The sequence below is a fragment of the Mus pahari genome, chromosome 1, assembly GCF_900095145.1.
Source record: "Mus pahari chromosome 1, PAHARI_EIJ_v1.1, whole genome shotgun sequence".
NCBI lineage: Eukaryota > Metazoa > Chordata > Mammalia > Rodentia > Muridae > Mus > Mus pahari.
In genome coordinates this window covers 149,282,571-149,303,491 of record NC_034590.1, presented here as the reverse complement: position 1 = coordinate 149,303,491, position 20,921 = coordinate 149,282,571, and the positions used below count along the sequence as shown (strand labels likewise).

General features: G+C 46.0%; 1 protein-coding gene across 4 annotated transcripts in view; it reads left to right on the top strand.

Moving 5' to 3' along the window:
- The window catches only part of Myof (myoferlin), a 147,459-nt gene that overhangs the window by 115,946 nt on the left and 10,592 nt on the right, over positions 1-20,921 (top strand). For 2 of the 4 annotated variants that reach the window (XM_029535054.1, XM_029535051.1), the window contains 11 exons: positions 1,536-1,592; positions 2,945-2,956; positions 5,227-5,325; positions 6,844-6,969; positions 8,403-8,558; positions 9,081-9,172; positions 13,786-13,956; positions 14,606-14,754; positions 16,860-16,999; positions 19,074-19,162; positions 19,253-19,348. In XM_029535054.1, coding sequence (XP_029390914.1) covers positions 1,536-1,592; positions 2,945-2,956; positions 5,227-5,325; positions 6,844-6,969; positions 8,403-8,558; positions 9,081-9,172; positions 13,786-13,956; positions 14,606-14,754; positions 16,860-16,999; positions 19,074-19,162; positions 19,253-19,348 — 1,187 coding nt within the window. The remainder of the gene's footprint in view (positions 1-1,535; positions 1,593-2,944; positions 2,957-5,226; positions 5,326-6,843; positions 6,970-8,402; positions 8,559-9,080; positions 9,173-13,785; positions 13,957-14,605; positions 14,755-16,859; positions 17,000-19,073; positions 19,163-19,252; positions 19,349-20,921) is intronic. The other 2 variants (XM_021211174.1, XM_021211167.1) reach the window with 1 other exon arrangement.

Here is a 20,921-nt window from a genome sequence, read left to right as displayed (position 1 = left end):
CACACACACACACACACACACACACACACACACACACACACACACTGTGCTACACATTCAGGTACCCAGTCCCAAATGAGGTCATAACCTACAATTTAAAAAGCTACCGAGAACCAATCAGGGGGAGGTCCAAATGATATCGTGTTAGAATTTTCTCGAGAAAATCGAAACATTGCATCAATCAGAACATGCATGTCAAAATTTTGCCTATGTGAGGCGGGATTGCCATGATTTGAAATGACCCTGTTTGTCAGTATAAGGAACACCCTGGGTTTTATATTCACTGTGGAAGAAGTTTGTGGGAATCCTAACTCAGGACCCAGTCTGAAAACCATCCAACCACTTCCTTAGAAAGGAACAAGAAAGTTTGAACCCAGAAAAAAGAAAACACCAAATAGCTCACTGTTTCTCTTGGCATTTACAGTAAACGTTCACAGTGTGTTTTAATATGCAAACTGGCTGGAACATGCACATGATTGCACTTTAATGTGTTATGTCCATAAATGGTATCTTTTTTTAAAAAACCCACTTCTTTCCCACTGCATTAAACTCACTAACAATTGGACCATATTAAATGTGGGCTCCACAGTCAGCTCTGAGTTGCTGTGTCTTTGAGTCTACTGTGTGGCAATTCTACACGGTCACAGATGACAATATCAAATTCCCCAGCCCATAGGTCAACACGACTATGTTCACTTATTGACAATAACCCCAATTAGTTTCAATAAGACAGTAGTTGCCTAAGGAGAAGTTATGTATAATAGACTTAAGTGTTTTTTGTTTTTTTTTTTTTATGGTGATTTTCACAACTACTCTGGGGAAAGGCAGTGTAAGATCCTACTCGATAACATGCCAACCAGTCCTTCCTGAGTGTCTTCTGTGTACTCAGTACTACTGGGAACAAGGAAAATAATGTCAGTGCTACTCCTTTCTTGATAGTGCTGGAGCAAGGCTACTCTAGCAACACACTATGAAAGGTCCATGTGTATCCGCTTTTAACTGGGAGAAACAGCAGGTCTAGAGTTGATAGTGTCAAGTCATTCCCACTACACTATAAATGACGATAATCAGCTTGCTCCCCTCATACCTTAGTTGAGGGACACTGTGTCAACAAGAAAAGGTGGGATCTCCTCTAAACTCTCAAGTCCCTTTGTCAAAGTAGACATTGCATATTTCTATAAAGTCCAGTGAGCAACGTGGAACTTCAGGAGAGCCAATGACAAGCTTACTAACGTCCTTTATTACATGTAGCATGTGTACATGTAATGGACACATGCGACCGCTAACTTGATTTTAGACTTTTTACCTGGATAAACTGAATGGGTCCATACTAACTGCTGTTGCTGAGGGCTGGAGGCCGAGTCTTTCCACGAGGGCATCACTCTCTGTGGTGTCTGTGGGAACTCGTGACAGATGAGCTTAGCACTACCCAAAGAAGAGCAGGAGATGAGGGTGTGGAGCAGATTGTTTCAAATGCCAGGCAGACAACACAGTCCTTCTTCATGGCCGTCTCAACAGTTGCCTTCCAATTCCAGTGCTTAAGCAGTATGTCAACAGCACTCAGCAAAATGGCTTCTCCAAGGACAGTGCATGTATGTATATGATACGATGCATGAGGCCGCATGGGACTGGGGCAGCTTGGTCTAAGCACTTGAATTCTTCCGGGTTCTACTAGTAGATTTTGGAGTGAAAGGTGATATTTAGATGAATAATGTCATTTTAAGCCAAAGGGAAGACTGGCCCGGGGCCATGTAGTACTTTGAGTTGAATTTTCAAGTTCATTTATTAGACTGGAGAAAAAGGAAAGTATGTCCTTCCTTTTCCACACGGGATGATGAGCGATCAGGCATGGAGGGATCTTTCTGGGCTAACCCTGAAATTTAAAGTCAGCAACTTGTCTTGGATGCTCTTTAAACATGGCCTGTTCTTTTCCCTACATCAGTTCATCGTAACTGAAAGTAAGCGTGAAGAAACAGACTAAATATCTGAATTCAAAACTATTGAGACTATCCAAAGTTTGTTTGTTTGTTTTTTTTAAATTCCTCTCTCCAAAATCGAACTTGAACTGTAATCACTTAACCCTAATCTTGCTTGGGAATGGAGCTAACAAACCAAATTGATACGTCTCTTTCTCTCTACCTCCCCTGGCACTGCTGTGGCAACAAGGGTCAGTCTAGATAGAAATACTGAGGACCTGAAGAAGCAGGTAGGCACTCCACACAGCAGCCACAAACATGCTGTAGGGAGAGATCAGGATTTCTAACTAGCTGTTCTCTAACTAGCCCGGGGGGGGGGGGCTAGCTTATCAGTGTCCCAGGAGAAAACTCAAACTCCAGCAAACTCCTGGATAGTCCCTGGTACCAGGAGGGGCAGATCCTTCATGCAGACATTCAAGCAGAAGGATTTGGCAGGTGAGAAACCTGACATCTTTGTGTTAGAAGAGTCTTCTACCGGTATTTAAGTGGCATTCTTACATAGGCATGGGAGAACACAGAAAACGCACTAACATGATGCCCTGCAGCCGTGCACACCCTGGGACAGGGGAGTTCTTGAAGGGGTGAGAACGAGGTCGGATTGAGGATATGATTTTGGATCTACATGGAATGAGAGGTCGGGGGGGGGTAGGAAGATGAGTGGCTTTCACTCACCCCTCCTGAGCCCCCACTGCGTTAGCTGATCATAGTCTAGTCTAACCCCACTAAAAGCGCAAGCCATTCAAGTACTTTTCCGTGTGTTTTCAGAGAAGAAATCAAAGATATGCCCAATGATAAGATGATCTTAACTAGAATAATTAGGCAATCTGTTTAATGTTGATAGTAACTACGCAGGAAAATAATGTTTCTTACTCTCTTTCTCTCTAAACCTAATGTTCATGGGATCTTAAACCAAACATCCACGTGACTCATATATATGATGTCTTCTGCTACTGACCTCATATGCCCAGCTGTCGGAAAAGGTAACGATCGCATATTATGTTTATACATCTAAGATTCATGGGGTGAAGGATGCTACTCAGGAATAGAGAGCTCGTCTCTGCGTGTGCAAGGTTCTTGGTTCAGTTTTCAATATATGTATTTTCTGCCCATAATTGGAATGTAACTTTTTCCTAACTCCAGGAATGTATTGATGATCTACAAAGGACATTTAATTCATTATAACTATGTGTGCGTGCACATAGTCGTGTGGATGAATATAAATTTAAAGACATATACAAAGATACACATGTATATGAGCATTTAAACCTACAAATATTTGCCCCCATGTACAAATGAGAAACAACCTTTTTTTTGTTTTTAATGAGTTCATTTGTATGGATGTGTATATGTGAGAGTATGCACACATATGTGCAGATACTTGTGGTGTCCAGAAGAGGGCATCAGATTCCATGGAATTGGAGTTCAAGTGGTTGTTGGGTGCTGGGAGTTGACATTGTCTCAATGCCTGAGCCATCTCTCCAGCCTGAAACAGCCTTTCTTACTCCTTGTTGCTCTCCATCCTACAGAACAGGAGGAGGGTTACAAGAGGTGATGCTTATTTTTGAGAGCACCATTTTCTAAGGCAGATTAGAAAAAGCAAGCTGGGCAGTGGTGGCGCATGCCTTTAATCCCAGCACTTGAGAGGCAGAGGCAGGAGGATTTCTGAATTCGAGGCCAGCCTGGTCTACAGAGTGAGTTTGAGGATAGCCAGGGTTACACAGAGGAACCCTTGTCTTGAAAACCAACAACAACAGAAACAAACAAACAAACAAACAAAAACAACAAAAAAAAAAGAGCAGTAAGTGAGTCTCATCCAGATATGCCCTTGTTATAAATCAGGGTGGAGGTTGGGCGTGGTACCTCTCACCTGTAATCATAGCCCTTTGGAGACTGAGGCAGGAGGATGGTTTATTTGAGGCCAGCTTGAATTATATATCAAGATCCTTTGCAGAAAGGGAGGAAAGAAGGAAGGAAGGAAGGAAGGAAGGAAGGAAGGAAGGAAGGAAGCAAGCAAGCAAGCAAGCAAGCAAGCAAGCAAGCAAGCAAGCAAAAAAGAGGGAAAGGGAAAAAGGAAAGAAGAGAAATAGAAAAGGAGAAAACGTGAGGATCTATGCAGGCACTGGTCTATGAGCACCTCATTTATTATCTCTTCTGCCACTCATCAAAACAAGAGGTTCATGGCTCTGGCTATAACTGAAGTCACCCCGGGGATTTATGTGAACATAACGAATACCCAGTTTTCAGCCCACATTGACTGAATCAGAATCTGAGGGATGGGGTGAGAGCAGCTAGCGCACATGAACCACAAGCCCCCCTGTCTTTGTTTCCTACTTTCAAGGTTCCCAGAGTGCTTTCTCTAAGTGATCCTGTCTCTTTTCCAAATCAACTCTATGAGGCAGATGGAGGCAGTTGTCATTGGATGAAGAAACTGAGGATCAGAGTTGCAGAACAACTTGCCCAAGGCAGTGTGGCTTATAACATAAGGGCTAGAACTAGAACCAGTTCACCTAACTCTTAGAGAGAGTTGTACTGTTGCTAAAAAGAGCTAAGGAAATGAGATCAAAGAAAGCATATGTTAGAAATCCCATTCTAATTGATTTATGGATGCAAGCATTAACAGTAAAGAAACAAAAAGAGACGAATTAATAGATCGTATGTATCAGGTCTAAGGAAAATATCTAATATAGATGTGGACATTGAAGCAAACCACTTCATCAGGGGCTGGGAAGATAGTTCAGTGGGTGAAGTGCTTGCTCACAATTTCAGGGACTTGAGTTCTATCTCCAGACTTCATGTGAAAATGCTGAGTGTCATGGTACATGCTTGTATTCAGGCACTGGGGAAGTGGAGACAGAAGCATGACTACATTTGTGGGCCAACAAGTCTAACACAAATAGTGAGCCCTGGGCGATAAGAGACCCTGTTTCACAGAGGTGAACAGAATTCATGGGGTGTCACCTGAAGTTGTTCTTTGGCCTCCGCATGTACGCCTCCATACGTGTACTCCTCTACACACAGGCATCTACATGCACACACACACACACCACACCCATGTCATTGGTTGACATCTCCTGCTTCTGTGCAGAATTGTGACCGCTACCCACCGTGCATGTAAACAGAGGCAGACACTCTCAGAGCTTTCAGTAGCCTTCTCTCTCTCATCTGTCCCATAGTGACTTTTTTGTTAAAAAAATATATCAGAAATATAGACTGTCAGTAACATTTCTTTTTCATTTGCACGTGGCTCTAGGAGGAAGAAATCGTTGACTGGTGGAGTAAATTTTATGCTTCCTCTGGAGAGCACGAAAAATGTGGACAGTATCTTCAGAAAGGCTATTCCAAACTCAAGGTACTTGGACTTATGTTCTTATGGGTGGGGAAAAGCCTGTTCCAGCTTGCCTTAGGCCCTAGGTTTACAAGGCCTCGTGGCGGGTGCTGATGGAGAGGGGCCAGGCGTGCCTCTGCTCTCCTAGAGAGCCCTCTCGCAACAGGCTTGGCTTTGCCAAGTACTAGGGATTGAGGAAAGTTGCTGAGTTATGGTTGCGTGACTGCCACTTTGGGGCTCGGGGGCATCTGGCAGAAGGCTAGGAGTGGGTTAATACCATACTAATTAGGCCAACAATTATCCAGCGTTGTTTGGCTCAGAGGGACCCAGAAGTCACTGTGCCCTTTGCAGAATAACAACAGCAAAAAAGATGTCAACACGCTTGGTTTGTCTTCCAAACAGTGATCAGTTTTGCTAAATTCAGAGTTGATTCTGTTACACATATGCCTCGTCACATCACAGCCGTGGGGCACATGTGTGCAGGAGGAAGTGGAGGAGCCGGCCAGGGATGGCTATCTGCACTATTCTCATCATGTTCTGAGTTTTCCAGTTCTTCGTTCAGTTGCTAACTCTGTCAGTTGCAAATCCACAGTAGTCAGAGCAAGGGAGAGGAGAAAAATGAAGTTAATGAGAAACATCTAGTTATTAAAATAATTCCTCTATCAAAGAAAGACCAATACCCTTGCTTGTTGATGGCATAACGTATTTGTGTAGTGTAAGGAAAGCCAGCATGTTAGAGATCACATGGAAAAATAATGAGACTGAGGTGAGGGGACAGGCTTCCATTACTTCTTCCTCTTCTCCCTTCCATTTTTCTCTCTTGTCCAACTATTCTTTTAAAACCAAGGTCTAATTTATACGCCATAAGCTGATCCTCCCACAAGGCTTTGGTGTTCTGTACATCTGTGTAAAGCCGCACCCACAGCAAGGGGAAGACCATTTTCACACACAGGAAGCTCCTCTGTGCTCCTGTCAAGCCAACTCTCCATGAGCTGCACCCCTCTGGTGCACAGTTGATCTGATAGTTACCATGATGGGCTGGCTTCGCCTGCTCCTGTGTTCCAGATAACTGGGCTCATACAATATTCATTGTGCATTTGGCTCCTTTGGTCCCAAAGGAGTCTGCTTTCGAGACTCGGTCATGTTGTTGTGGGTACCACAAGTTTGCTTACCCTTGCTGAATCATATTGGATCAGACTACGTTGGAGGCAGGTTGTGGTCATACCCTATCCCTCCTCCCCCTTCCCCTTCTCTTCTCTCTCCTCACCACAGTTTGTTGACTCATCTTCCCAACACTGGACCTTCTTGAACCACACGGACATGCTCTTGTTTCTTTTTGGTAAATTTCTAGAAACACCATTTCTGGATCCTAGGATATTTAACCCCCCTAAAAGAAGTGTGACGTTTTTCCATGTGACTGTTCTATGCTGCACCCTTGAGGGTCCCAGGAGTTCTGTCCAATCCTTTTGGTACTCAGCCCTGTTGGCTGGAGACTCCACCTCTGTCTTAATGAGAAACTGAGAGTCCGCTGATGTTTTTCAGATCTATGACTGTGAACTGGAGGATGTAGCCGACTTTGAAGGCCTGACAGATTTCTCGGATACCTTCAAGTTGTACAGAGGCAAGTCCGATGAGAATGAAGATCCATCTGTGGTAGGAGAGTTTAAAGTGAGTAAAGTGTGTGTGTGTGTGTGTGTGTGGTGTGTGGGTGTGGGTGTGGGTGTGGGTGTGGGTGTGGGTGTGGGTGGGTGTGTCCTTTGAAAAATCCATTTTCTTTTTATTGATTTCGGATGAAAAACAGCTGGCCAGACTTGAATCCTCCCAGGTCAAATCTTCCCAAGACCTCATTTCTCCTCTCTTCTGCCCTCCTGGGGTTTTAAAGATCACTGTGGCAGATTCCCAGATGGAGCTCTTAGCCACCTTTCTGCTCCTCCCAAGCAGTCTTTCTTCACCGTAACCAAATTCAATCCTCCATCCGAATGGCTTAAACACACCTCTTGTATTTCACAGCTCGGGCCTCAGCTCCTTCCAAAGCCGAGCTGGCCTTTCGCAAGCTCTGGGTCCCTCCTGCATACGGAAGAACCACTCCCAGGTCCCAGACACACCTTGCAAGTCCTCCCTGTGGATGTGTGGAGCCTTGGGCCAGGCTGCTCTTCCTTCACTGGGTGCCCTTCCTTTCCTGTCTGTAGTCTGACAAAGCCCTGCTCAGGCCCTAAGACAGCTCAAATGTCAGTGTTTGTCAAGAGTCCCCTGGTTGCTTTGGGCAGCATGACTCAGCCATGCTCTGGGCTCCCACAGGTCTGGGTTCACCTCCTGTCAGGTTTGATTGCTGCTTCTCCTCCCAAGCACCCTTGGCAAGGCCAGGGCATCTGACGCCGCCTCTTCCTAATCCTTTGCCAATAGCAGACATGGCTAATGGATCAGGGGATTACACCCAACACAGGGTCTCAAATCCTCCCCACCCCAGCCTCCTACTAAGCCCACAATAGGGTATAGAGCCAAGCTAATCTAGCATCTTGTGCCACACTCTTGTTTCTTGATTTTTGGGTGCTCCACACCCAGTATTCAATGGGTGCTTGCTTCATGACATGTTCCTGAATGCAGCTGGCCAGAAGAAAGGCCCAAACATCCTAACTTCGATACCTTTCCCTGTACTTAAGCTGGTTCCAAAACAAAGTATGCAGTCTTTGTAGCTGAGACCTGAAGCAGAGCATCAATTTTCCTGGGAGTGCGGCCCAGGCAGGAGGGAGACCCAGCAGTGAAATCACCTCAGGACTTATTCCTGTCTCCAAAATAATCTCAACTCTTTGCCTTGTTTTGCCACCATGTCCCCCCAACTCTGACGAACCACCTCCACTTCCTGCCCAGGTTATTGCCCCCCCCCTTTCCTATTATGCCCTCTTCTGAAATGATGGCTGTAGAATGCTGGAGTATCCACTACTGGAATCCCACAAGAGCCAGTACATATTATGTCAAAGACGCTCGACATCACCCAACTGTGTGAAATAGAGAGTGCACAAGATGGGAGCACATTTCCCAAGCGTGCACCCATTGGCCAGGGTCCTTGAAGTCATCAATACACATCACTCTCTTTCTCTCAGGGCTCCTTCCGAATCTACCCCTTGCCGGATGACCCCAGTGTGCCAGCCCCTCCCAGGCAGTTTCGGGAACTGCCTGACAGTGTCCCACAGGAATGCACGGTTAGGATTTACATTGTTCAAGGCTTACAGCTCCAGCCCCAGGACAACAATGGCCTGGTAAGAGTTTGGGTGTGGGGCCTTCTCCCATAGCAGGATAATTATAGTCATCAGCCATGGTAATTGTCACCTTCTTTCTTTCTGGGCGTCTGTTATCTCACAAGGAGAAAGATACTCTATCAAAACAGTGTGAGCAGAAGGATTGTCCCCATGGGGATTTACCCAAGAGCTTTGGCTGGGGTTGGGGGGGGGGTGCTTAGGGCTCTCTAGTTCATCCTTCTCCTGTTACTGATGTGACCCAGGACAAGATTTGCTCCAGTCACAGGACCAGCATGTGCAGAGTTAGATCATCCCCACCTCCACCCCATCCCGCCTTTTCACCCACACAGATGCTTTGAGGGCACGCTGGCCCACTGCCACCCAAAGGAGAACCTTGCACTGGGCTCATCTGAGGTCCTCAGGTGCCCCAGAGGCCACCTTTGTCATCACTTGGGAGTATAGAAGCAAGCCAAGTCTATCCCTGAAATTGACTTCAGTTTGCACCCAGGATGATATAACATCTTACCTGTCTTGTCTCTACAGTGTGATCCTTACATAAAAATAACCTTGGGCAAGAAAGTAATTGAAGACCGAGACCACTACATTCCCAACACGCTCAACCCAGTGTTTGGCAGGTAACATACAGTTCAAAATATTCCTTTCTCATGAAACGTGCCCTGCTCTGTTTGAGGTCCTAACGCCAGGAATATGTACAGATACCTTTGTCAGAGGAATCGGTAGAAGGACTGGAAGGTCCCAGGAGGAAAAAAAGTCACAAGATGAGTTTCGCTGGGTTAAGATCTGTTCCAAGCCCTTGGGGGTGGAAGGAAGGCCCCAAGAGGCATTGAGCTTGTAGAGGGGCTCAGCTGCTATAAAATCCTGTTTTCACGGCCAGGGGATAAAGTGGATACGGTGGGATGGAGGCGAGATAGGGATGGCCTGACTGGAAGTAGGGTTTACTGGATTGTTACAGTTCTCTCCTTTTGATGCAGTGAATGCTTCACTGAGAGAAGATGCCAAGCGACGAAACAAATATTCTGTTTTATTGGTCTTTAATGTCCCCCAAGAACCTTGTCAAAGCATTGTTTTCTTCGTGGTCACAGCCTTGACTTGTTTCTGGTCAAGACTATGTGTACTGTTAACATATTTTTATTCATATCATTTGTGAACGTGTGTGTGTGTGTGTGTGTGTGTGTGTGTGTGTCTGTGTCTGTGTGTGTGTGTCTGTGTGTGTGTGTGTGGCAGTGAACACCTCTGTGCATGTGGTGGTCAGAGACAACCTGGCTCTCTCCTCCTACCGTGTGGGCCCCAGGAATCCATCTCAAGTCGTCTGGCTTGACCACAGTAGCCTTTACCCATGCGTGAGTCATGTTATACAAGTCTTATCATAGCTGTTTCCAGTTACCAACATGATCACTAGGTAAAGCCAGCATTATTTAGCTGAGAGCACCTTCCATATTTAGTAGCAACATTTGCTGAGCAGTCAGAGTGAGCAGGTCCTCTCTCTCTCTCCTGAGCTGTTTTGTAGAAGACGTGTCAGAAATCTCACAGAACTCTGACAGGAACAGAAACCGTGGCCCCAAGAGAGCGTGTACCTAACACCTTTCTGATCGAAGGCTGTGGCCGTGATCCCAAGCCATACAACACCAGTGTCTGTGTGGCTTCAGCACCACACTCTGCTCTATGCTCTGTCTGAGTCTCTTCTGTGTTAGACTCACTAGCCAAGCATCACAGCTCCCACATCACACGGGGCCTCACATCTCTGTCAACAAGCCGTCACACAAGCAATTGAGACAGAGGAGGTATACATCCATGACGTGATTCTGAGGCTTTCCCAAGCCCAAGGCAGTACTGCATCGTCATGGCAAAACAGCCGTCTGTAGGAAAAACGTTCTTTGTGGAAAAACACTTGAGGAAAGGCTGTGGCGGGGGGAGGATTCTGTGGGCAAAGTGTGGACAAGCAGGAGGACCTGAGTTTGGATCCCCAACCCTTCTAGCTGTAAGATAAGGGAGAGGGCAGAGGATATGGCTCAGTGGGTACAAGACGTGGCCACTTCGTTCCTACAATCCAAATTCTAGATGCAGCGGTGCACATCTATAATCCCAGCACTCCTATAGCCAGACGGGAGGCGGAGTCAGAAGAACCATCTAGAACCTTTCTGGCCAGCTAGCCTGGAGTATGCAGTACAGGACATAAACAGGAGAGATCCTGCCTCAAAAGGGTGGGAGGCAAGAGCTGATTCCCCAAAATTGTCCTCTGGCCTTAACCCACAAGCTGTCGCACACACCTGTCCTCTGCCCCATCGCAAAATCAAGAATTAAATATATTTGTTATTAACTTTTTTTTAAAAAGGTAGTAAATAACAAAGAAAGACATTCTGCCTCTACATGCACTAATGTGCACATATGTATATGTGCACATACATACACACATGAGCACAAAAGGGAAAATGGTATTATTCTCTCAAAATTTTGCTAAGTGGGAGAGCTCTGTTCCTGTTTTGCCCTGCCCCTGACACACTCATTATTTTATGCCTTATGCTTATTATGTCTTTCTCTGCCTATGTGTCTGTCTCTCTCATGCATGCTTGTACACACACACACACACACACACACATACACACACACACACACCTTGGTCATTCAGTTTTAGGTTCAAACAAGTCATCCCTATAGACAGGAACACGCATGTACAAAGAAAGGGCCACCCAGTTGGCCCCTAGCATGTTTGTGTACATGCACATACATGCATATACTCAGACACCTGAACACGAACACCCTCTGTGCTGCGCAGCCCTAGGCCCAGTGCCGGGCTCAGGGAGGGAAATAATCCTCTGGCAAGGCAATGTGATCATTTTCCCTTTCTTCCGCTGATCCAGCCCCAAGGTCTAGACAGGAAAAGGCACGCAGAGCAGGAAGGAGGGCTCCGTGTGAGCGAGACCGGGAAGCAGGCAGAGCCAGCTTTGAAGGGAGAAAGGCGGCCCTGTCTGAATGGCTTGTTTCAGAGGTGCCAAGCACAAGCTTAATTAAGTGGCAGGAAAAGTCTTGCTCAGAGCTACGCTCAGAGGAAGTGATGCTGTCAGGCTCAGCGAGGCCAGTGGCTGTCTTAGGGGATCACAGACTTCCGCCAGTCCATCATAGTGGCTCCAGGCCGGGACCTCAGTCTTGGGAAGTGCTTTGCTTCTCAGCAGAGAGACCCTGAGACAGGGCTTGAGGAAGAAGCCGGATTTCCTGCGTTCTTGGCCATTGTTCATCGTGGCTTCTCTAGAACATATTCAACTCCTGAATACTGTCCTCTGACCTCCATCACTGGGCTGCGGTATCCATATTCATCTACGTATCATCCACACAATAATAATAAACTCTAAAAGATTTTTAAAAATAATAATTGATGCCTCAGGGGAGGGAAAATATTCCTTAATTAAACCAAAGCACCCAAGACACCAGGAGTCGGTTTGTTTTGTTTCTTGTTTTTCCTTGTCACCAGATCTCACGATGTATTCCTGGTCCTTCTAAAAGTTACATAGACCAGGCTGACATCAAATTTGTGGCAACCCTCTTCTGCCTCTAGAGTGTAGCATTTATAGGAGAGCGCACCACCACGCCCAGCTGGTTTTCTTCTTGTTGTTCTTACTGGGTCTGGAGACAGGGTCTTTCTACAGAGCCCGACTCTCCTGGTGCTCACTCTGTAGACCTGACTGGCCTTCAGCTCACAGAGATTCACCTGCCTCTGCCTCCCAATGGCTAGAGTGTGAGTCACAATAGCCCAGCTATTTTCTTTTTTTAATTAAAAAAAAAAAAAATTGTGTATAGGGATGCGTTTGCTGCATGCATGCCTGTGTACTGTGTGCACACCTGGTGCCCACACTGGCTATGATGCCTTATGTGTAGCTATGACACAAGTACCCCTTTCCCTGCCCCAAGCCTCGGGGTATCTGCTGCGTCTAGGGAGGTCTCTGAGATTGATGCAGGAGACATCCGGGTGGCTTTCTTCCAGAGTGCCATTAAACACTCATCCCTGGCTCACTGGACAAAAGCCTGGCCTCACACCAGAGGGTAACAAGAAAAGGAGGAAGCCCAGGGGAGGAGACCGTTTTTTCTGACAGCAAAATAAACTAAGCCCCTGGAATGAGAGGGATATAGGGGAACAATGCAAATACCAGAGCTAAGCCCCGCCTGTCTGCCGTTGATGCGTGCCCCTCAGCATCCCGCGGACCACACAGTTCACCCGCCGACAGAACGGCTGCTGGATGATTTCTTTGTATCTCTGAAGAATGTACGTTTTAGTGTAGATTCCATAGACAAGTTGTGAGGACTGAATGAAGTCTGTGGTGGGACCAGAGGTCTGGCAGGCCCCCTCCATGGCACACTATACAAGTTCGTGCATGCCCCTGCGTCCTTCCAGAGGGATGAGTCAAGTTGTTTCCCGGGGCAGGGGTCTCTGATGAGCAGAGTAAGAAATGAAGTGGGGTACAGAGAAATGGCTGCAAATAAGGTGCCTGTTTGATCTTCCTGGAGCGAGGAGAAAGGTACCCCAGGTGATGGACAGGTGCTAACACTAAGATTAGCAATATGATGTGTTATTGTTATGGTACAAAGTTTTAATCAACACACTCTTACCGGATGGTTTCTCAACATTTTTTCATTGGCTGTTAGAATAAAATAGGTGATGTGGTTTTTCTAAGATTTATTTATTTGCTATATATATGTGAGTGTACACATATATATACAATTTATTTGTTATATATGTGTATATATATATATACATATATATATATATATATATATATGTATATATATATATACACATATATATTTGTTTGATTTGCTTTAATGCACACTAGAAGGGGGCATCAGATCCCATTACAGATGGTTGTGAGTTACCACCTGGTTGCTGGGAATTGAATTCAGGACCTCTAGAAGTGCTCTTAACTGCTGAGCCATCTCTCCTGTCTGTAATATGCATTGTTATAATCATTTCACAGAGAAGAGAACAGAAGGGCTAAATAAGTGTTATAGCTAGGGTTTGAATACAGGAATTCACCCGTGCTTTTCTCCTGAGCAAGCGTGCTTTCCTCATCATCTTATTACTAGTGTCAATTGTTTATAATGTCTCCCCACCTACATAGCTGTCCTTAATCAGTTGTCTTCTCCCAACATCACCAACACTTGGCAATTATTTTTTTTGAGTCTTGGTTTCTGGAGCAGAAGGCCCCTGATCGCTCTGTATGTGCGTTCCTTTTCTTAGAATGTATGAGCTGAGCTGCTACTTGCCTCAAGAGAAAGACCTGAAGATCTCTGTCTACGACTACGACACCTTCACCCGAGATGAGAAGGTGGGAGAGACAACCATTGACCTGGAGAACCGCTTCCTTTCCCGGTTCGGCTCTCACTGCGGAATCCCTGAGCAGTACTGTGTGTAAGTTGCTTCCCCATGAGTGGAGGTGGTCTGCTGCATGGAGGCTCAGACCTGGGGAGGCTGGAGGGCTCTGTCTATCTCAGTGTGCCATGACTCTTTTGGTCCATCCAGCATCATTTTTGACAGGATTATCTGGGGACAAACCAAGGCAAGCACACTGCCTCAATTATCCCATAGTCTGTTGAAATGGTGGCGGCACCTGGACAGTCCCCTCTCCTGTACTTGAGCACCCGGGGTTAGCGGGTGTTATGACAGGGATTCTCTAGCCTTTAGGAATAGGGATTGATTCATGACTATCAATTATCCACCTCTCCCAAGGATTCTATGATGCCTAGTGTCCCCTGATGCTAACCAGTGGCTCTCTAAGCCTTCAGTGAGACAACATGCCACTTCTGGTATTTGATTGTGATAAGCCCAGATTCCTCATTTTTGTTGAGGAGGGAACTGAACACACACACACACACACACACACACACACACACTAGGCATGACGAGTTGCCTGAAGCCAACATAATATGTATGGTTTATGCCTCTGAGATAGATGTCTGGGAGGCAAAGTGGGCACAGGTGTCCCTCCCCAGTTAGATGGCGGTGCCCAGACACACGTGCATTTGTGTGGAACCTTGTGCACCTGTGGTGTCATCCACAGTTCCGGAGTAAACACCTGGCGAGATCAGCTGAGACCGACACAGTTGCTTCAAAACGTTTCGAGATTCAAAGGCTTCCCGCCGCCAGTCCTTTCTGAAGACGGAAGCAGAATCCGATACGGAGGGCGAGACTACCATTTGGATGAGTTTGGTGAGCACAAAGCTGTGGGGTTGTAAGCACAATATAATAACCCATTTCTGTGCTCTGTGCTGCATTTGGGGGAGGAACATGAGCTAAGGCAGCACCTTGATGACTTCCTGTGAGATTCTATGTCTGTCCTTACCAAAACAAAAACCTCAGTAGGGTAGAGAATTTTGTCCATTGGGTGTCACAGTGGACACATTTTTTTAAATCTGTCTTATATTTTACCTAATAATTAGCCATTTTTTTTCTATTACACAATTAGTTAAAAAGTGTTCCAATGACAGTGAAAGAAATTCTGTCCCAAAGAGACTCCACCATAATTGGCTGTGATGCTGCACATCTTTAGTCCCAGCCCAGCATTCAAGAGACAGTAACAAGCAGACCTCTGAGTTTGAAGTCAGGCTCCAAAACAAACCAAAACAAAATATGAGAGAGAGAAAGAAGAGAAGAGAAGAGGAGGGGAGGGGAGGGGAGACTCATCTGAGCCCTTGCCTGAGAAGCCACAGGGATGCTGAAGGCAGTGCAGACAACCTGCTTTGCTCCCATCTGGCTCAAGTTCAATCCTGGGGCCCTGCCCCTTCATTCCTGATGCATCTATCCTACACATACCCAGTTAACCACACTGAGACAGCGGTAGGAATATACATCAAAGCATATGAACTATAGGGCGTTCATATGGTCTCTAGGAGAGAAGGGGTGGGGCTCCCAAAGAGAGTCATGGTAGGTCTGGCCTTCCAAGATGTGTGGGGAGTCTGAATAAAGACATATGGGAATCACAGCGGTTCCTGATCTTGAACTTGATTCTTGACATTGTAAGAAACATGGTTCTCTCCATTTGGAAGTTGGTATCATCAATCTCAGGGGTGGCTAGATGCTTAATGAGCTGTCTGTGCTACGGTTCACGTATAAACTTGCAAAAGCAAAGGAGAATACATGGGAAAAGCATGAAGGCATAACGGTCTGGTGGTGAAAAGTGACCCCAAAGTTATCAGATAAACCCCCCCCAGTCTGCAGTCTGTGTTTGTCATGGTGACTGTTCAGTTGCTTCCAAATTCAGCAACCAGGACAGCTGTTTTGTTTTGTGAACCATTTTGAGGGGTCAGGAATTCTGGAAGGACTCAGCTGAGCACTCCTCCTTACAATGTCTCGCCAGGCTGCAGTCATCTGAGAGCCCTGGTGGGCACTGGCCACAGTAGGTGGAACTTGTTGCCTCCTGTCACTGGAGCCAATGGCCAGGGTACCTACACAGGCTTGTCAGGGAAAGAGTGACTTCCCTCAGAGAGACCCAAGAGAACCAGGCAGGAGCTTCCCTCAAAAACAAAAACAAACAAACAAACAAACCGCACAGCCTCCTTTCTCTTTTGCTCCAGTTACACTCTGTCTCAAGATTAAAAGGGAAAAGATGCAGAGTGCACTTTTTCCATGGGAGAGATGTCCGAGAAGTGGGGGCGGGGGCGGGGGCAGGGGCAGGGGCAGGGGGAGTCATGTTTTTTAAATGCTACAGTGGTACTTGCTGCTATAAGAGACGAACCTTCAAATCTCAGGGGCTTGTTCCACTTTAGAAGCTTAGGGCGATGGTCCATCTAAGCCAGTGCATCATGGAATGGACGCTCTCCTCCTACAGCCCTGTTATTCTTCAGTGCACTCTTCTAGGGTTTTATCTTCCTCCACGCCCAGAAGAGAAAGGCTCAGATCGGATCTTATGCAGAGGACCGAGTCCAGAGGTGACACATGTGTCATTCTATCAGTGTTATCTTCTCGGTCATGTGGCCACATCTGACTAGTCGCAAGGGAGGCTAGGAAAGAAGATGGTTGTGAGCCTGTGCTACAAAAGTAAATGCAGCCTACACTCATCCAATTCTAGTATGTTCCGGCCTCTGCTACTGGCAGACGACAAGGTAGGTGTGAGCCTCAGTATGGAAGAGCCTACAGTCAGGAGCAGTTGGTATCTATTTAGTCTTTCACTAGTCCATACAGACCCCGTACATACTGGTGATGCCTACCCATTTTTACAAAGTCTGGGATGACGTGCTGCAAGTTAGTTGCTGGAAGCCATCTGGCTGCATTGTTCCCAACTGTTCCTCCTCTGTCAATGTCATTTTGCATTCCAGAGGCCAACAAAATCCTGCACCAGCACCTTGGAGCCCCCGAAGAGCGTCTTGCCCTCCATATTCTCAGGACTCAGGGGCTGGTCCCTGAGCACGTGGAGACAAGGACTTTGCACAGCACCTTCCAGCCCAATATTTCCCAGGTAAAAGGGAAGACCACACCCACTCCTCAAATACAGCAACAGTCGCTGATGGATTTGCCTCTTGAAACAAGTTCTGGGTACTTTTAGATACACAAGAAGCGGAAAGAAACTCTAACTTCATCCAAAAGGAATCTATTACAAAGGTGTTCAGGGAATCTTAGAAAATACTGATGGCCTGAGATTCAAAGCAAACTTAAGTGAGGGTCTCCCTTTGTCTTTGTCTATGTCTTTGTTTCCGGTCCTGGCTCTAGTTAATCTCCCTTGCTGTTATTGCCTTTCTATGAGTCTTGTGGAGAGGGTTCCTGAGTACTGGCCTCTGTCATGTATACTGGGGGATTGGTTGTCCCACTGTGACCCAGTTTGTCTGCCAATGGAGCAGCCAGGAGAGCAGCTGAGCTTGGCCTGGCTTGGGGCAGAGGTGCCCTGTGAGTGTAGAGAGCCAAGGAAGCTTGAACACAGTGGTCAAACAATAGGTCAAAGTGCATGGTGACGGGGTCAAGTCAACTCTGAGAAAATGGGGCCCAGTTTCCAGAGAAGCAAAGCAAGACACATTAAGTGGCAAATCAATCCATGTAGAAGCTTGGTCCATGTCCAGGCTGTGTCCACAGAGGTCTGGGGTAAGGCCAAGAGTGTGCTTTTAATACATACCTCGAGGGGCTCTGATATAAGTAGGTAGGCATTCACACTTTAACAAATATTAATTTACTGGAAGCAAATCATCAATACTTGCTATAAGGCTATAGACAAACTTATTCAGAAGTGGCCATGCATGGCTCGTAGGTAATTCTGTCACAGCTTTTATCCTGTGCTGCATTTCAATTTCTTCTTGTTCGTATTCCTTCTTTTTTTCTACTCGAAGCCCTATTCATCCTCCTCTCTTTCCTCCTACCCATCAATCATAGATGGAGTCTCAAGGACTGACAAAGTAAGGAAGATTTCTCCCTGAGAAGGTACCAGCCTGCCTTTGCCTCTCCCCCTGCAGTCTGTGGCTTAATCTTAGGAGACGCCTGGATGCTTAGTGTCCTGCGGTGTGCCTGATGTATAGTAGAGGCCTGAGCCTAGAGATTAGTTGGAAAGGAGTCGGGAATCATAGTAAAATATATTCCCTTTCAAGGGTTCCAGGTAATTCATTTTGATCGCAATGCACGAGGAAGCCAATCCAGTGGTTTCCTTGGCAAACTTCTCAAAGACCAGTCTATGTTTGTCTGAAGGCAGAGTTCATACAAGATCCAAAAATAAAGAAGAGACTATAAATTGATTTGAATGGTAGGATAGTGTTTTGGCTTTTTTTTTTTTTTTCTTTTTCTTTTACTGGCATTCATAATGTCTGGAAGAACATTCCTGTGAAGAAGACAGGCTGAGCCCGTACTATTCAAAGATCAGGGCAGGGCCTCCCCAAGATGGCAGACAAGTGTCAGTCCAGACCCTGCTCTTCCTCTCATGGGAGCTCCTGCCGGGGTGGTGGCATCGCCTACACAGGGAATCCCCACCGTTGGAAACCAGTCATCCTTTTAGTGTCTCCTCACAGAACTGTGTAGTTTTTCTTTTACAAAGCTAATTGTCATTCTGTTTCTCTGATTTTTATTTGTAACCACTTGAAGTAAGTGGGAAATCTGTGGGATGGAGACTGTACTGGGTACACAATGTGACGATGAATAAAAAGGGGCATGAGGGGGAAGCAACTGACTTTAAATGGGAGGGGGGGAGAGAGACAGGCAGAGAGACAGAGACAGAGAGAGTTTGCACTAGCAGTGGGGTTAGTAATAGGAATGCCCTCACTGGAGGCAATTTTAGACCATGATTAAATGGATGAATGCAGCTCTTGGGTGAAAGCGGGAAGTGGGTGGCTTTAATGACATTGTAGACAATCTCGACCCTGGCTAGCTCTTCATTTGTGGCCATCCGTGTGAAGTAATAAACCAGCATAGAGGAACTGATTTTTCAGCTCTATGGTAGAGAGCTCTCCTAGCATGTGGGAATCCTTGGGGTCTGTGTTCAATGCCGCCAAGAAAAAGGAAAACTGTGGTTTCTCCCATGTGTGATTCCAGTCTTCTTTCGTTTGTATATGGTTTAGGGAAAACTTCAGATGTGGGTGGATGTCTTCCCCAAGAGCTTAGGACCACCAGGCCCCCCTTTCAACATCACACCCAGGAAAGCCAAGAAGTGAGTAAGCCTAAACCCCTGCTTCCTGGGGCAGGGACTCCTCGGTCCAGGACTAGAAGACATAGACATTCAAAATGTGCGTTTTTTCAGGTACTATCTGCGTGTGATCATCTGGAATACCAAGGATGTTATCTTGGATGAGAAGAGCATCACCGGGGAGGATATGAGCGACATCTACGTCAAAGGGTGAGGATAGGAGGTGGAGACTCCCACATGGAGGATGAAGCAGACCTCCTCTTTCCCCAGTGGCCAACATTTGAGATGTTCTTGGTTACCAGAAGTTGCTGCTTACAATGTGCTCTGCGTAGGGGGTGCCAGGAAAGCTAAATGCCAACAGGGCAGTGGAGAAAAGAGGACTCTGTCTGATGTGTTTATTATTATAATTCTGTTATAAGCAGGGTTTTTTTCCCTGAGCCTCCCCAGTCATGTAATTTCTTATTTCTCTATGATATTACAGACAAATACAGAGCATCAAAATCCCAGTAAAGTTCCCAGACTTTCCTTCCTATACATTTTTATCCACACTAGCCAATGCTTGTGAAAAGTAGGTAACATGGACAGACTTTTTAAAAAAAAACACGCACCCCCCACCCCCACCCCTGACATCTACTGAGCGTCATTCAATTCAGTATGAAAACGATCCAGCTTATCATTTTACTTGCATAACTCGACTCCAGGTGGTTTGTGTTGATGTTAGTTTCTGCTGTGCTGTGATCATAGATTCATAGATACTGAGAATGGTCCTACACGGTGGCTAAAACGACATAAAACTACATAGCCAGACTTTGTAGCCAGACCCCCTGTGTTAGAATCCTGGCACCTTCCCTGCTGGTGAGGGAAAGTCAGACATTCACTGTTAGTCATCTGTGCAGTGGAGATAATGACAGTGCTACTTCCTGGAGATAGCCAGGAGAGTCCATCTCTCCAGGCATGTGGGCCAGCACCTGGCAGCTGGTATGCATTACTCGGGTGTTAGAATTATTGCTATTCCCCATGGGCCAAGTTCTTCCTTAATATATAGAAGATAAGGCGTGTTGAAATGTAATGTATTCGTCAGTGAGAACAAAGTCTCCCTCATGATCCCTAGTGAACTTCAATCAAAACGTAGTTACAGATGTAATGACTATCATTTAGACTCACTGTAAGCTTCATCAAGTTCTTCATTGTTATTTGTCATTTCGGGACTTCATTACCATTTCCCCAAGGAAAACTAATCCCAGCTAATTATAGCTATGCATATTTAGCATATTTATTTGACTATTAGGAGATTTTTTTTTTTTCAAAAATCAAGGGAACAAACTCAAGCTGATGGGCTGAGAGAAAACTAATACAAGAAGAAAACTCAGCCTACAATAACATGCAAAGCAATTGCTGGAAAAATACAGCGTCTAGCATGACACATGTTAACGTTACATATGAAGTGATACATGCTCACACACAAGCTCATGTAGCTAAAGGTACTTGCCTAGTTAATGTATCTTAAAATCAAAACAAGGGAAGGTTCAAAAAAAAAAAAAAAGCCTGAGACAGAGAGATCTTGGGTTATATGATGGTGGCGAGGTTTTAGGGCTGGGTCAAGAAAAATTGTAAGAGTTGGGCAGTGGTGGCACACACCTTTAATCCCAGCACTTGCAGGCGGATTTCTGAGTTCAAGGCCAGCATGGTCTACAGAGTGAGTTCCAGGACAGACAGGGCTACACAGAGAAACCCTGTCTGGGGGAGAGAGAGAGAGAGAGAGAGAGAGAGAGAGAGAGAGAGA